The 17,407-nt window shown below is 42.3% G+C and overlaps 1 protein-coding gene across 1 annotated transcript in view; it reads left to right on the top strand.

Moving 5' to 3' along the window:
* The first annotated feature begins 7,914 nt into the window (after positions 1 to 7,914).
* LOC148026967 (long-chain-alcohol O-fatty-acyltransferase-like) overlaps positions 7,915 to 17,407 on the top strand; it is a 36,618-nt gene continuing 27,125 nt past the window's right edge. Inside the window, exons 1-2 of the mRNA XM_087690361.1 lie at positions 7,915 to 8,307; positions 8,371 to 8,671. Coding sequence (XP_087546487.1) covers positions 7,915 to 8,307; positions 8,371 to 8,671 — 694 coding nt within the window. The remainder of the gene's footprint in view (positions 8,308 to 8,370; positions 8,672 to 17,407) is intronic.

Genomic DNA, 17,407 nt, shown 5'->3' with positions numbered 1-17,407 from the left:
AATCGACTAAAAAAACTTTTTAAAAAGTTACTAATAAAACTAAAAGCATTATAAAACTTTAAGAAATTACTAACTAATAAAATTATGTGTGTCCATACTGCATGCCATCCTTCCAATTGACATATTTTGCTTGTCTCGCTTTGTTCTCCATGTTTGATAGCCAATTCATTCTCTTTGCAATTGTTCCTTGTGTTGTAATTTTGTTGTAATTGCAGAATTTGTAATAATAACAAGGACTATGGATTGTAGCTTGACTGAGATAGGGGCCGTTGGAAAAAAATTCTTCAAGATAAGAAAACTGTCTCTTCAGCTGATATGCTACATTGTTGGTCAGTTATTGACAAAGACATGATTAGCACAACAAGGCCTCAAAAAATGCATGTGCACTCTAAAAAGCCATCATGAAGACTTATCTCAGTTCAAAAGCTAGAAACCCATGTTTGACAAGCATGTCCATACAATGACTCTGGTTCTGCCATTAAGACTTAAAAATAAGTAGTTTGTTAGATTTCATCTCATTCCTAAAGGCAATGCAAAGAAATTAGAGATAACTGAGCAATTAGAGATACCTCATTCATTTTTGTAACACATGACATACCAGTCTCCAGACCTAGCACAACCAAACACAGCAATGTGATGTAGTCTGAAAATTGAGTGTGCTGCAATGGTAACCAAAACACAACCACCTAGAGAGGCTTTGAGTGTAGGTTTGTCTCCATTTTCAGTACCAATGGGTCCTCATTCATTGGGGTAAGGCATGAGTAGAAGCTTAATTTAGAAAGGGACAAGGCAAAAGTAAGGCATGAGTAAGGCAAGTCCTCATTTAGTAATGAAAAAGAGAGTAGGGGGGTTGAACCCCTTCACCATGTTGTTGAGCCATGGCTCTACCGAGCTCTCTGTGGAAAGTTTGAAAGAGGGAAGAAATTTTAGCACACCACCCCTCTTTCCACCTTTCCACTTGCACTGCAGATTCAAGGATGACTGAAAAATTAGAAAAATCATGCAAGGATGACTGAAAATTACTTACTTGGATGTGATTGTGCTCAATAGTATGGGCTAATTGTGTTAGAGCAGGGGCCTGAGTTTGAGAAATCAAAGCTGCCAATGAAGCTGATGTGGTGCTGGTGTTGCAGCTATGATTGAGATTGCTGCTGTTGTGCCATCTTTGCATGCAAGAGATTGCAAGACGAATTGTTGTTATTGTGGTAAAATCACCTGCTATTGAAGACCTGATAGTGGCTGCTGTTGAAGGACTGCTTGATGCTGAAGTAGTGATGGAGTCTGATGTTGCAAAGAAAGCTGATGTTGTTGCAAAGAGAGTTGCTATTGCTGTAATTTCTGTTTGAAAACAGCTAAATGTTACAACATAGTGTTGCATTAGAGTTGTTTGTTGGAGCTGCAAGGGTTGCTGTTGCTGTTGTTGAAGTTGTTGTTGCTACAATTTCTATTTGAAAATAGTCAAATGCTGCAACATAGTATTGAGTTGTTTGTTGCTGCTACAATTTTTGTTTGAAAATAGCCAAATGCTGCAACATAGTGTTGCATTAGAGCTATTTGTTGGAGCTGCAAGGGCTGATGCTACTATTGAAGTTGATGTGGTTGAAACTGTGTCTGCAGAGCTGTTGTTGAAGTTGTCACACATATGGTTGTTGTTGTGGTTGTGGCCACTCTGCTAATGTGTTTGAGGTATTGCTAGGGTGTATATCTTAGAACACCATATTAGGGAATATGGGAATTTCCCATAAGTTTGGGACACATGGTCAAATCTTTGGATTTGTCATAACTTGAACACTAGAACTCCAAATCAAGCGCTTTATAGCTAAATAGATATCATTTTTCAAGCGCTTTCCAATGATAGGTCACATCATATGGTTTTGAGAAACTTATGGGTATATTATCCGGGTGCCACATTTTTAGTATTCAAAAAATGGGAATTGGGAGATTCCCAAACTCACTAATATTGTGTTTTAGAAGACACAGAGATTTCAACATATACCTATCAAGGGTTGAAAGAAGGCTCGATGTGGAATTACTGAATTTGAAGTGCTCAACTCTTGTCAGGGGTTGGAAGAAGGTTCGATGTGGAATTACTGAATTTGTAGTGCACTCGCAAGAAACCATACTTTGCTCAAAAGCTCTTTCATGTTAGAAGACATGTTCTGACAACACCTTGTGGCGAATTCAACTTTTCCTTCTGTTGTTGCTTAACAACCATATGGCATGACACTTCCCACTACCAATATGGCACATGACTATCATGAACTTAGAGTTGGAGCTTGCTGGGGAAAACCACCTACAGTGCTTGCACTAGAGGGGCGTCCCGGGGGGACCACTAGGGTTTACCATATGATATCACGTGAGTGTAAGGGAGGGGGGTTATTTAACGGAAGGAAGGTACATTTTATAAGGTAAGGTCCCATAAATAGGGGGTAGATAAGGGGTATTTTCATATATTTCTTGCACGTAGGTGACATCTCCTTATGACTACTAGTGAATCCCCCGTGAGAAGCTTGAAAACACTACAACAAAAGTCTGCATGGCCCCTACAATCAACATGCCACTTTGAGAAGATTGAGAAACTTGTTGCCATGCTTGAGGTTGAGCAAGGCTGCCCTTGATTTCGTGGAGGTTGCTACAGTGGAGGGCCTGATAATAGCAGACTAGGCCTTTCCACCTGCACTGCAAATGCTACAGAAGTTTATTCACCATTGTCTTTGTCGTCCATCTCCTCCATAGAGTCAGAATCACCAAAGAGTGTTCTCACATTTGCGTTCTCCCTCTCCTGAAACATGGCTTGAGCAAGGGTGTCTCTCTCTCCTGAAACATTTGCATTCTCCCTCTCCTGAAACATGGCTTGAGCAAGGTTGTCTCTTCAAGATGCCCCCCCAAGATGGCTTGCCTCTTGTGTTGGCTCTACTACTTGAGCTCTTTGTATTGCTTGCGTGGTACCTGTGTTAGTTAGCGTAGCAACCTCTACTAATCCATTCCTCAAACTATTTTGCTGGTCCATGACTTGACAAGGCGCATTACTTTCTCTCTCAAGTTTTGTTGTCACTTCATGTATCCATGCATCATCAAAACTATCTCCATGCACAATGCATATATTATGTAGAACAAGGCATGATGCCACCATCTTCGGGACATTTTGTAAAAGCATGTCACATCTCTTTAACAATATATGAAATTGCACTTTAAGGATGCCAAATGCCCTTTCAACTGGCATACGAGTACTTGATTATATGTAATTCCAATAATAATGTTTCGAAGATAGCCCATCCTTACTACCCTTGAAAGGAGGAAGCATCCAAAAGCGTGCAGGATAAACATAATCGTCTATAGACAGTATTGTCAGAGAGATTTGTTTGTGCATTGTTTTCCTAGGTCTAAATGTTGAAAAACATTCCAATCGTACATAAAACCTGCCCAGCCAATGCCATAGTCCCAAACAACATAATTGGCTACCACACTTATCTACAAAATAATAGAGTGGAAGCCCTTCTTATTAAAATAATCTTTGCGGTTCTCCCTTGGGGAAATGATGGGTATATGACTACCATCTACTGCACCAACAACTTACGGTATGCCTCGAAGGGCCTGATTGAATATTTTTGCATTTGTTGTGGCATTGGCCACTTTATATACATACCATGCAATCCAGAAGCAACTATTGCATCGCAAAAGTCTAGAACAACCAACTGTGTAAATGAAGTTGAGACTCCATACAAATCAGCTATTAGTCCCAAACTTGAGCTGCTCGCCAAGTGATGGAGAGTCACACAGACACACTTCTCCACAGGTACTGCCCTTCTATAGTTCATGTTCTTGCATCGCATTTGTGGTGCTAACTTCACGAGGAGATATTCAAATATACTCTTGCTAATTTGTAACCTACTTTGGAACATTCGGTTTGAATAACTGATCCCCAGAAGCCTATGCTCCATAAAAGTTTGTGGTCTTGCCCAGTATGACCGTCGATCATGCCTTCACTGACCTATCCTAGCTTGACGTGCAACATAACCTCGAGCCATGTACTCCATCAAAGTATGCAATTGCATACTGTCATCGTCCTTGTCATCTAGATCACTTAACAATAGTTGAAACATTGCCATGACAGCAACTACAACATCGATGACACACATTATTAAAAGACTTTCGTCATTCATTCACCTGTCAAAAGATTTGACGAAACTTTATGAGACAATTGAAGAGAGATGTATAGGTAGAATTAAAACCATTTTTTTAAAAAAAGTTCCAAATTCATCTACAGCTGAAACCATCATTCCTGTTTAAGACTTTTGATTACATCTAACAGACCAGATACCAAGGAGACAAGTGTATCCATGATAACGAGCTTGCGCTCTTCAAATGTTTTTTTTCCCTCCAAGTTTGATTTTTGGTTGGCTAACATTGGGCAGTGATAGCCATGTCACTGAGAGACTCCTCTATCTTTCTACCCTTCTTATTGCGTGCTCCTTGGTTGGTTGTTTGATCATGCACAATCTTCGAAGGCTCGTTGGAGCCAATGTCTTCCTGGGTGTGGTCACCTGGATCATTGGAGACTGATGTAGTGTTTTCTTCTGATGAAGACAACCCACCAATAGACAAGGCATGTGCATCGCTGAAAACATTGGCACGATTCCACATATATTCATCCACAAGATCATACCACTGACAAATGATCCTACGATCATTGCCTGATATGGCATTGTGGGCCTTATCCTTTCTATATGACTCATAAACGCATCCCCCAGCATTTTCTGCATGCCTCACCATCTTTGTCAAACTCTGGAAATAGCGATGCTAGCTAGGTGGCTACCTTGGACCATATATCCACTCCTTGCTTCGGTGGCTTTGAGAACTCCACACTCAATATGGATCCTAAGATGTGAATGAGCTATATTGTCCATGCATCCTTCCATTGCGCAAACTGTTTTTTTGTGGCTATTGAATGAACTTGTGTCTTAGTTCCGTCATTCGAATTATTTCCTTTTTGCACTCTCCTTGGTTTAGGAGGTTTAGGAGCATCAGACTTTGATGATGTTCACTGTGGACGCTACTTGTTTGCATTCTTGGAAGATAGCACCATTGGTTCTTGAGTCTAAACCAAGTCAACCTCTTCACATGTGTCCTGATTGGCATCACAGGAATTATGTTGTGGCGGTGTCAAGGGGCCATGTTGAGGACTATGTGCAATTGGACGAAGAATTATAGTATTGTGTATTGTTGTGGTTCTCTCTATGCCTAATTGTCTTGGTCGTTGGAATGGTACGAATAGGGCGGTTTGGAAACACATTTATAGGGATATTGCCAACGGCACTATGGCTTGGTATGTGGCTTGGAACGCCCACACTTTGGCTCAAAATGTACATGAAGTCATTATTGCATATTGCATCTTGGCTCATTTGAGACACGAATTGATGAAACTCCTCCATGGGAGTGCTCTCTTGAGAGTCCATCGAGCTCCACCTTATGCATGAAAATTGATCCATCATTTACAATACGTGAATGGACAAACAGGTTTATTGTTCTTTATATAATTGATCCATTATTATTATTTACGTAAGAATAATTATGACAACTCAAACAGACAAGTCCCTACAAATAGGCACCACAATGGATACTATTTTCAACATATGCCTCCCATGATTTATAGCAACATTCGATGCCACATTTGCATTGGTATTACACTAATCAAGAGAGCTCAAACATGCTAAAATTTGAAGCCATGCACAAACCATCTGTGAATGTCATGATGAGAATTTTTGCCTACAAATATGCAGCACTATGGACAAAGGACAGTTCCATTTTATGGACAATGGACAGTTTTAGACAGTTTCAAACAATGGACAATGGATAGTTTCAAAAAGATAGGCAGCACTATGTACAGCCTTTTCCAACAGTTTCAACATAACAAAATCGATATTATGTGAAATATTGTTCTCAATCAACATAGTGTACACAAATGTAGTAATACAAAAACATGTATGCATACTTCAAGTGTGCATAACGAAATTGATATTATGTGAAAGTTTGTTCTCAATCAACATAGTGTACACAAATGTGTATAGATACTTTGAGACTACTTAACAAAACACATACGATGTGAAATTTTGTTCTCAATCAACCCAAGGTTGGCATAGACTAAAAAAATATGCAAATGAAGAAACTAAGTATATACAAACTCAATAATTGCTTCATCATTCTTTACAAAAGCCATGATGTATAGATCTTGTTTGGTTTGCAAAAACCATTATGCTTGGTCTCCAAATGGAAACTATATTTGCAAATATAATACCTTTTTAAGATTAAAAGTTAGCACACATACAGACAAATGAAACATGTGTACACACAACATTCAAAACGTATAGTACACTACAACATAAGATAAAAACATAGCTAATCTAATCACGTACAACATATTGTGATTTGAACACCCTTCAACAAACCAATTATTCAATTTGCAAATGCACGCATGCATGTATGCTTACAAACAAAACATGTATGCACACAACTTTCAACTTCTTCATAAACACAACACAAACATTCAACCTGTCATGATAATCTGTTTTACAGAAAGCAACTTCAGACCCTCCAAAATCAGTGCAAGTTGCATTACGTATGGGTTCCAACATAATTAAACCAATTAAGCCCTTTGGCTTCTCCCTAAGGACCTCATCCATTTCAATGACCTGCTCATCCTTCTTTACCACATTTCCTCCCCTCTAGTGGTTCGGGACATTTTTTTCCTTCATGTGGGCAATTTTACTTCCAAAGCTCACCACAAAAAGAGCTTCTATCAATAGAATGAACGGAGCGATTTTTGATAACAGCAATGCATTTCTGTTGTGTATCTTCAATTTCCTACACGAAAGAGAGAGAGAGAGAGAGAGAGAGTATACATGTGATAAGACCACCTGTGAAGCTTGTGAATCACCTGTGATAAGACCACTGTTGAAGCCTGCGAATCACCTACAACCACTTGGCCATGCATTAACATACAACTAGTTTCTGGAAGAGAGAGAGACATGGTTGGATGCATAATCATCAAAGATGGCTTCCCACCTTCAGGCTATGTATAGATTCGTGTGAAGAGAGGGATGAATCTAGACAAACACACAGGCATGGCGACCCCTGGTACGACGTTTATACTTGTGGAGAACCTCTTTCTTCACAATGGCTCCCCGGCAACGGGCAATAGAGGGAAGCTTGATGAGGCTGAAATGTGGCAACAGGCAAAGAGGGATGCATGGAGCCCACTCACTGTGCTTGCGAATGACACCAGACAGGGGAGCTCCCCCACCCCTTGCGGAACGCCTAAAGAGGGCGGGGGGAGCAATGAAGACCCCCTTTCAATGGAGATGTTGATGAGAGCCCCCAGTGTGTAAGAGGGGGCGTCCGTTTTTGGATTTCAGGCCTTCCTATTGGCTTGTGCTTGCACACTTGGGCGGCCACGTGTTGGTGTGTAACCGGCCTAAAAGAGAAAGTAGTGAAAGAGAATTGGTGCATCCAATGCATGCTAGTTTACTTTAGTAATTTAGTTGATACATGCAAGAAAAGAGGGAGAAAGTTGTAGTTTTGACATGAGAGAGAGAGATAGAGAGAGAGGGAGAGCTTTTTTTCTTATATGTTTGTTGTACCCTTTTAGCTCCATGTGTTTGTTTTCTATATGTCTTTGAGTGTGCTTGGTTGGCAAAGGCCCTTTGTAAATATTTCAATGCATTGATTCAAACTTCTTCATGGGGCGAGAGTGTGTAAATTATGCGAGTCAACAAAGGCATGTGAGGTAAGCCAATATTAAGAAATCTTATGCCATGTGTGTGTATAATGTGAGTCAAGGAAGGCCATGTTGTGCCAAATATTGCAATAGAGGAGGAGAAGGGATGAGGCGAAGGAGAAGGAGAAGGGCCTGATCTGATGGTAAACGTGCAAACAGGGAGCAAGGACTGTGATGGAGGTGTGAGGATGAGCGTGGGGGCGTGGTTATATGGACTGGCGTTGGTGGCGGGGATAGCTCTGGCGCAGAGCAGCAGGAGAGGTTGGCCGAAGCTGGCGCGACTGTTTGTATTAATAACGCTAGTACCGCTTCTCATGCTCTTCCCATGGACGCTCAGAAGCTGCCACGCTCGGGCCCTTGCCGCGTTCCCGTGCCTGTGGCTCGCCCCTTCCAAGCTCCTCCTTCTCTGCTGGGGCGCAGGCCTGGATCACCTCAACCTCCACGCGGCGCCATCTGGTTCGCTCTCGCACCACCCAAGCTACGGGCATCATATCCGTGCCTTCCTCTACTTCACCGTGTTGTTCATTCTTCCCGTCAGGGCCACGGGCTGCTGATCATCGTCGTCGTCTTCTTCTTCTTCCACCACGATATTCAAGGCCGCCTCCCAATCCATCGCCTTCCTCGCTATCATCTACCTCCATGCTCGCCTCGGTCGCCGCCTCCCCGCCTGGCTCTTCCACTGCCTCTACAGCTTCCTCATCTACCTCGGCATCGACCTCGCCTTCGGCGCCCTCGCCTCCCTCCTCTCTCTTCTCCTCGACGTCCAATGCCAGGCCCCCTTCCACAACCCCCTCATGTCCGCCTCCCTCTCTGAATTCTGGAGCAAACGTTGGAACACCCTCGTGTCCGCCATGCTCCGATCAACTGTTTATAACCCTGTCCTCCATTTTCTCGATAGTCGGCCTGTGGGGAAACCAGGAGGATGTAGGAGGTTCAGGAGAGAAGCCATGAGAAGGCTCTCAGAGGGAAAACAAAACAGAGAACAAGAACAAGAACAAGAACTGAACAGAAATGAAAGGAAGAAGAGCAGTTCTATAGAAGTACACGACTATTTCTTGATTGATTTGTATGGCTTTAAATAGCCTGAAGGTCGTTACATCGGTATATGTGAATATGCCTTTGATGATAAGGCTTATTTATACCAACACCGCCCCCATAAGACTTATCATCAAAATGAGGAGATGTGTTTATTACAGTGCATGGGCTGGTATGACTAAGTGGCATCAAGTTGCTCCTATGAACAAGAGATGTGTGATATGTCACCCATTGTTTGTAGATGTGGTGAGTCGAACCCGTGCATAGATAGATGCTTGTGTGAAATTACATAACTTGGATGCCAGGATCTAATACATTCTTCATAGGAGAAAAGTGATTAGCTCAGACTTCATCTTTACACGGGCTTTCGACTTTTCCATGACCTGCATATAATTATATGGATTCTGCAGCTTCACACGAACTTTAAAACCTTCTGCATCCCCCCCAAAGTGAGAGGCACTACAAGGAAAGAGAGGTATAGTGATAGCGGGTAGCAACACAGGAATAGCGACGTCGCTATTTGCATCGCTATTTGTCTCGCATTTGCGATGCAAATAGCGATACCCCACAGGGGAAAAAACAGGGCCGAAACCCGAGCACATTTCATTTCCTGCATTTTCGTGAGACATTTCGAGAGAGAGAGCGAGAGAGAGAGCGACCACTTTACATAGAGGGTGAGAGAGGGAGAGGAAGAAGGCGTGCCGCCGCCGCCGCCGTTCGCGAAGGAGAGGAGGAGCCTTCATCGCGAAGAGGGGCCGCCAAACCTCGCCATATCTTTACGGTGAGTCCATTCTCTCCTTCTTTTGCTTGTTTAGGGTTTAATTCTCTCCTTCTTTTGCTTGTTTAGGAGAGGAAATGAGAGAGAAAGAGAGGGAGAGGGAGAGGGAGGGAGAGAAAGAGAAAGAGAGGGGGAGAAAAAGAGAAAGATAAAGAGAGGGAGGGGGAGGGGGGAGGAAATGAGAGAGGGAGAGGGAGGGAGAGTGCATTCTCTCTCTCTTTTACTTTTTCTTATATGATTTGTGTATATATATTGAGAGAGGGAGAGGAAATGAGAGAGAAAGAGAGGGAAAGGGAGAGGGAGGAAATGGGAGAGGGAGGGGGAGGGAGAGAGAGAGAGAGAAAGAAAGGGAGAGGGAGAGGGAGGGCGAGAGAGAGAAAGAAAGGGAGAGGGAGAGAGGGAGAGGGAGGGCGAGAGAGAGAAAGAGAGGGAGAGGGAGAGAGAGGAAATGGAAGAGGGAGGGGGATGAAATGAGAGAACGAGAGGGAGGGAGAGTGTATTCTCTCTCTTTTTTACACTACAAGGATTTAAGCCTATAGCGAGGGTAGGTAGTGACGCGGATACCGACGTCGCAAAAGCGACGCAAATAGCAACGCTCCACATGTTGAGATATCGAGCTCCACTCGTGATATGCCAGGGTGACCGTTGTGTATTTATGTCACCGACTTGTCAGTTGCAAACGCGGTTGGTACACCGCCCATGAATAATAGCTACATGACAGCTATCCTTATCTACTCTAGTTCGTGGCTCAGTTAGTATGCCACCTTAGTTAGTTGAGTTTGGTTTGAGACCCATATATAGGGTTCTTCTATTTCTTTGTATGAGACTTCTTTTTGGCTTACACAACTAAGAAGAGGAAAACAGTTTTCAGCCTCCACCTTTGTGTGTATTCCCCCATTGTGCAAGCAAGAAAGCTACAAGTGAGACTCCTTCCTTCTCTCCCATAATCTTGACATGGTATCAGAGCCTTGTTCGTTGTAAGGAGCTCAAGAAAGCAAGCCAAGCTCGCGGTGTTCTGGTAAGAGGAGCAGTGTTGCTTTCATTTTCTGTTTTGGGAGCAGATCTCTGCAGGCAACACAGTCGGAAATTGCAAGAGTGCATTGTCTCAGGTTGAGACGCCCTTCACGGTGAAGCAAGAGGGCAGTATATGCTGCGGGATAAGGCTTTAGCCCTTGGCGACCTTGTTTTTTTGATTTGAGGCCATTTCGGGGCCTGTTTTGGAGGCGGAAGTTTTCTGCACGCACTCAGGAAAAGGCCCAGTTTTATGCTGTGCATCCACTGTTCTATAGGTCGGTGAAAAGTTACTGTAGAAATTGCATCATATGCTTGTGCGTAGAGACATTGGGAGTTTCAGAATCATCCTTGGTTCCTGTTTATGCAAAATCGTCACTAGGAAGTGACTGTGTGGTCAAATACCACTTTCGCCAGTTTTGCAGATTTGCCCTTGTGAGGGTGAAGCTGTGGTTTTTTGCAGTGACAGAATTTTTTGCAGTATTTTGTAATGGCGTCTGATTCTCTTTCACAGATTGTCACTGAAAAGCTTGACAAGAACAACTTCCAGGCATGGAAGTTTAGAATGACGAATTTCCTTATGGGAAAAGGATATTGGGAATTTGTTGCAGGAAATAAAGAAGAACCAGTTCTTCCTGATGTTCCCAATCAACAGCAAATGCAGGCATTCAAAGCATGGCATGAGAGAGCCAGGAAAGTTATGTACTGGCTGTCTATCAGTATTTCAGACTCTATGATTGTGCATATTCAGGATGCAAGTACGCCAAAGGAGGCGTAGGATACTTTGTCAAAAATGTATAGCACAAATACGCAAGCGAGGAAAATGCAGCTCAAGCAAGAGTTGCACAATGTGCAAAGAGAAAATATGAGCATCAATGACTACCACATGAAGGTGAAGAAGATCGCAGATGCACTTGCTTCCATTGGGTCGCCAGTGGAAGATGATGATTTAGTTTCTGTGACCTTGAATGGTCTAGGAAAGGATTATGCATAGTTTCGAACATCCATTTCAGTTCGTGAAAGATTTCCTGATTTTGAGGAGTTGATTGCTCTTCTAATTTCTGAGGAGCAGAGAAATGGTGGTGCATCTTCTTCAGGAGGAACTTCAAAAGAAGCTGTCTTCTACTCAAATGCTGGAAGAGGTAGAGGCAGAGGTAGAGGAGGCCGATTTGGAGGCCGTGGTAGAAATCAGAATATGCAGCAAACTCAAGAAAACCAGTCCTATGGAGGAGGACGTGGTAACTCTAGAGGCAGGGGGAGCCAAAGAGGTCGTGGTGGATGGCAAAGAGGCCAAAATGCAAACAGTAATGTTGAATGCTACTACTGTGGTAAAATGGATCATATGGCTAAAGATTGCTATAAAAAGCAGAATGACATAATGAATGGAAAACTGCAACAAGGGAATTATGCATCTTCTAGTAGACAGGGTGATGACAGAAATGAGCATTTGTTTATGGTGCAGCACATGAACAATTCTGTGACAAGTGCAGAAGAAAGCAACGATGTATGGTATGTCGACTCAGCTGCATCAAACCACATGACAGGTCATGCAGAATGGATGGAGGATGCAAGGAAAATGGAAAAACTAGGATTTGTGGAGACTGGTGATGATACTGCACATCCGATTGTGCAGATTGGAAAATTTCCTTTGTCTATGCAGATGCAGGATGGGAAAAAGAAATACCTGTCCGATGTATTTCATGTCCCGAATATCACCAAGAATCTGGTTTCTGTTGGTCAAATGGTTGAACAGGGCTTGCAGGTCAGATTTAATCCTCATGGATGCTTTGTTGAGGATATGAAAAATAAAGGTCGCTTGATAGCAAAAGGAAAGAAGAAGGGCAGAATGTTTACGTTGGATGCAGACATGTCTGAATTGAGTGCACCAATGTTTGCACATGGGACCGGTGTAGTTGCAGATATTGATATCTGGCATAAACGCATTGGTCATGTTAATGTACAGCGACTTAAATCAATGCAGGCCCAAAACATTGTTGCAGGATTGCCTAAATTCAAGGTTGCAGAAATGCATAAGGTATGTGAAGCCTGTCAGTTTGGAAAACAGGCAAGGAAACCGTTTCCTAGACATGTTCAAGAGAGTAAGAAGCCATTGGAATTAATCCACTCTGATGTGTGGACTACTAAAGCTGCATCTCTTGGAGGCTGTCATTATTTTATCACTTTTATCGATGACTATAGCAGAAAATTTTGGGTGTATTTTATGAAAAAGAAAAGTGAAGTTTTTGGGCATTTCAAAACTCTTAAAGCTATGGTTGAAAAAGAAACAGGTCTGCAAATAAAATGCCTAAGGTCAGATGGAGGGGGAGAGTACCTCTCAAATGAGTTTGCAAGGTTCTTGCAGGAGCATGGCATAAAGCAGCAATATTCATGCAGTCATACTCCACAGCAAAATGGAATTGCAGAAAGAAAAAACAGGCATATTGGAGAGGTGTCTCGTGCCATGCTCAATGAAAAAGACCTGCCAGATTTTTATTGGGCTGAGGCAGTTGCTACAACAGTCTACATAATGAACAGGACTCCCACTGCAGCAATACATGGGATGACTCCAGAGGAGAAGTATACTGGTAGGAAACCAGATATTTCTCATTTGAAATTTTTTTGTTGCATTGCCTATGTACATGTGCCAGATGAGTTGAAATCCAAGTTGGATCCAAAAGCTGAGAAGTGCATCTTTATTGGTTACTCTCTGCAGCAAAAAGGGTATAGATGCTATAACCCTTCTACTCATAAGTTTACAGTAAGCAGAGATGTTGTTTTTGATGAGATGAGTAGCTGGTATAAACTAGTAAATGTGATTGATGATGTAGATGCACAAAATGGTAATGCTGCACAGAATTCACAGCAGCAGTCACAAAATGTTAGTGGACCTGGAGCGTCCTCTAGCAGTGGTTCACATTCTTCGCCATGGACAGGCAGATTGAGATCAGGAGAATCTTCTCAAAGCAATGCAGATAGTGGTATGCAGGTATCACGAAAAGGAAAAGAGAATGTTGATCAGCCCATGTTTGATATGAATGCAGGTCACTCTTATGTGGATGGTGAATCCAGTGGCTCAGAACATAGCATTGATGATGAGTTGGGTATTCCTTCTATTGTTACACCTGGAGTAAGGAAGACAAGGGATGTTTTGAGAGCACCTGGGAGTGAACCTATTTTGCGCAGGTCTACAAGAGCTAGGTATCCTGTGGATAGGCTGAAATATGATGGATTTACAGCCATTCACTATGTTTATATGGTCAAAGTGATACAGGAACCAGAACCCACTTCTTTTGAGCAAGCCATGGGAAAAGAAAAATGGGAGAAAGCCATGGATGAAGAAATGGATGCCTTGGAAGCAAATGCTACATGGGAATTGGTACCTTTGCCTAAAGGTAAGAATGCAATTGGTTGTAAGTGGGTTTATAAGGTGAAGCACAATGCAGATGGTTCTGTGAACAGATACAAGGGAAGATTAGTAGTCAAGGGGTATGCACAAACATATGGCATTGACTATGAAGAAACATTCAGTCCGGTTGCAAGGATGGCAACCATAAGAGCAGTCATTGCTATGGCTGCATCAAAGGGATGGTCTTTACATCAGATGGATGTAAAGAATGCCTTCTTGAATGGTGATTTGCAAGAAGAGGTCTATATGGAGCAGCCACCAGGTTATGTGCATGCTGTTCATCCTGAGTTTGTTTGCAGGTTGAAGAAAGCCTTGTATGGCTTGAAGCAAGCACCTAGAGCATGGTCTGACAAGATAGGACAGTATCTTGTCACTATTGGCTTTCAGATTTCCAAGGCAGATTTCTCACTTTATGTGAGAAAAATAGAGAAAGGTATTATGCTGCTTGTCATTTATGTTGATGATTTGATTATCACAGGTGACAGTGATGAAGATATCCTTCATGTGAAAATGCTATTGAAGCAAAAATTTGAGATGAAGGATTTGGGAGAGCTGCGTTATTTCTTGGGCATTGAGGTGATTAGATCACCAAGTGGGATATAGCTCTTGCAAAGGCAATATGGATTGGACATGCTGTCCAAATATGGGATGACAGGCTGTAAACCTATTTCAGTTCCTTTGGAGCATAATGTGAAGCTGAGCACAGATGCAGGTGAGCTTCTAGAAGACCCTACTATGTACAGACGCATAGTAGGAAGTTTGATTTATATGACTATTACCAGGCCAGATTTGAGCTATGCTGTTGGATTGGTAAGTCAGTTTATGCAGGCTCCAAGGAAACCACATTTGGATGCGGCTAGACGCATACTCAGGTATGTGAAGTCCACATTGCAGTATGGACTATTTTATGAGACTAGGGTTTAGATACAGTTGCATGGATACACTGATGCTGATTGGGCTGGTAGTATTTCTGATAGACGATCTACCAGTGGATATGTGTTCTCTTTTGGGAGTGCTGCAGTCACTTGGAGCAGCAAGAAACAGCCTACAGTTGCCTTCTCGAGCACAGAGGCTGAGTACAGGGGTGCAGCAATGGCTGCATGTGAGGTAGTTTGGTTGCATAAGCTACTTTATGATATGCATCAGTCTATAGATGGGCCAGTTGTCATTTATTGTGACAACGTGAGTAGTATACACTTGGCAAATAACCCAGTCTATCATACTAGAACAAAGCACATTGAGGTGCATTATCGCTATGTGCGAGAGAGGGTTTTACTAGGTCTTATTGATCTAGTTTATGTCAGCACAGAGGATCAGGTAGCTGACATATTCACGAAGGCATTGGGCACAGAGAAGCTGCGCAAGTTCAGAGACATGCTTGGTGTGCAGGAATTGGGATTGAGCTCGAGGGGGAGTGTTGAGATATCGAGCTCCACTCGTGATACGCCAGGGTGACTGTTGTGTATTTATGTCACCGACTTGTCAGTTGCAGACGCGGTTGGTACACCGCCCATGAATAATAGCTTCATGACAGCTATCCTTATCTACTCTAGTTCGTGGCTCAGTTAGTATGCCACCTTAGTTAGTTGAGTTTGGTTTGAGACCCATATATAGGGTTCTTCTATTTCTTTGTATGAGACTTCTTTTTGGCTTACACAACTAAGAAGAGGAAAATAGTTTTCAGCCTCCACCTTTGTGTGTATTCCCCCATTGTGCAAGCAAGAAAGCTACAAGTGAGACTCCTTCCTTCTCTCCCACAATCTTGACACCACAGGGGAGAAAAACAGGCCGAAACCGAGAGAGGGTTTATTTCGCGTTTTTGCGTTTTGTGTTTTGAGAGCGAGAGCGAGAGAGAGAGCGACTGACGTGAGAGAGGGAGAGGAAGAAGGCTTGCCGCCGCCGCCGTTGTTTGCGAACGAGAGGAGGAGCCTTCATCACGAAGAGGAGCCGCCCCACAGTCGCCATATCTCATCGGTGAGTCTCCCTCTCTCCTTCTTTTGCTTGTTTAGAGTTTAAATCACTTTCTCTTTTGCTTGTTTAGGAGAGGAAATGAGAGAGAAAGAGAGGGAGAGGGAGAGGGAGGGAGAGAAAGAGAAAGAGAGAGGGAGAGAAAGAGAAAGAGAAAGAGAAAGAGAAAGAGAAAGAGAGAGAGAGAGGGAGGGGGAGAGGGAGGGAGAGTGCATTCTCTCTCTCCCTCTCCCTTTTGCTTTTGGAGAGTGTTAGAATATATTGTGAGAGGGAGAGGAAATGAGAGAGAAAGAGAGGGAGAGGGAGGGGGAGGAAATGAGAGAGGGAGAGAAAGAGAAAGAGAGGGAGAGGGAGAGGGAGAGGGAGGGAGAGTGCATTCTCTGAGGGGGAGGAAATGAGAGAGGGAGAGAAAGAGAAAGAGATGTATACTCAAATGGATAGCTTTATGGAGATGTATGTCTACTCAAATAGATAGCTTTTGTCTACTCAAGATGTAGTCTACCTGTGTGTGTATATATTGGAACGATAACATATCCACGATTATGGTAATGGTATGCACTTTGCTTTTTTTTATGGGTACCATTACATCAACGACTCCAAAAAGAGGGCTAAAAATTGGTCATACACTTTATAAAGTCTAATTAGGAGATTTAAGATGCACGATAATGGACTTATCGATAATGGTATGCAATGTGCTTTACCATGGGCCATGTACATTGGGGACTCTTTAAGATGGCTTAAAATTGGTCATATCCTTCATAATATCCAAGTAGGGGATCTAATTGTGATATGCATAATTCCTTGTTTTTGTATTAACTTTATAGGCATAACAAATTAGTAATCATGCCAACTAGTCAACGGAAGGACTAAAAGAAAATGATCCCCTAGCTAATAGTCATTATGGTACTTCATCAAAATGAACCCAAAAGTGTGGCCATAGAAGAAGAATCCCTTAAATTGAGCATAGGATATTTTCTTCAAAGGTTATGACTATGAGTATAATTGATTGGAACAAATTTTATAATTATGGTACACACACACACACCCCCACACAGGCACAAACATTTTTACTATTTAATATTGTCTTTGACATGGTAACCTTGTATTACATTGTTGCATTTGATGTCTTCCAATCATTACAATAAAAGTTGATAAATTTCATAGATGGCATTAATTTTTATACATGGACCTAGGACAAAAAAACCACATTACTAAGATGCTTGTTGTTGAGATTGGTTTATTATTAGACTAAGAGATCCTCAATGATACTTATAAATTTTCTAAACTATCAATGTTGATGTTGTGCTAGAAAGAATATATGAATATATGGGTAAGTGTACATAAGCATATAGAATTTACTTGACATCTTGATATCCCATAACTAGGATGTACGCTGACACATATCGCTACTTCATGATATTACTTCACACACACA

The sequence above is a fragment of the Lygodium microphyllum genome, chromosome 13, assembly GCF_053477565.2.
Source record: "Lygodium microphyllum isolate KBCC chromosome 13, Lygodium_microphyllum_v1.1.10, whole genome shotgun sequence".
NCBI lineage: Eukaryota > Viridiplantae > Streptophyta > Polypodiopsida > Schizaeales > Lygodiaceae > Lygodium > Lygodium microphyllum.
The sequence above is the reverse complement of the archived record's forward strand: the minus strand, read 5'-3'. Positions and strand labels throughout refer to the sequence as shown.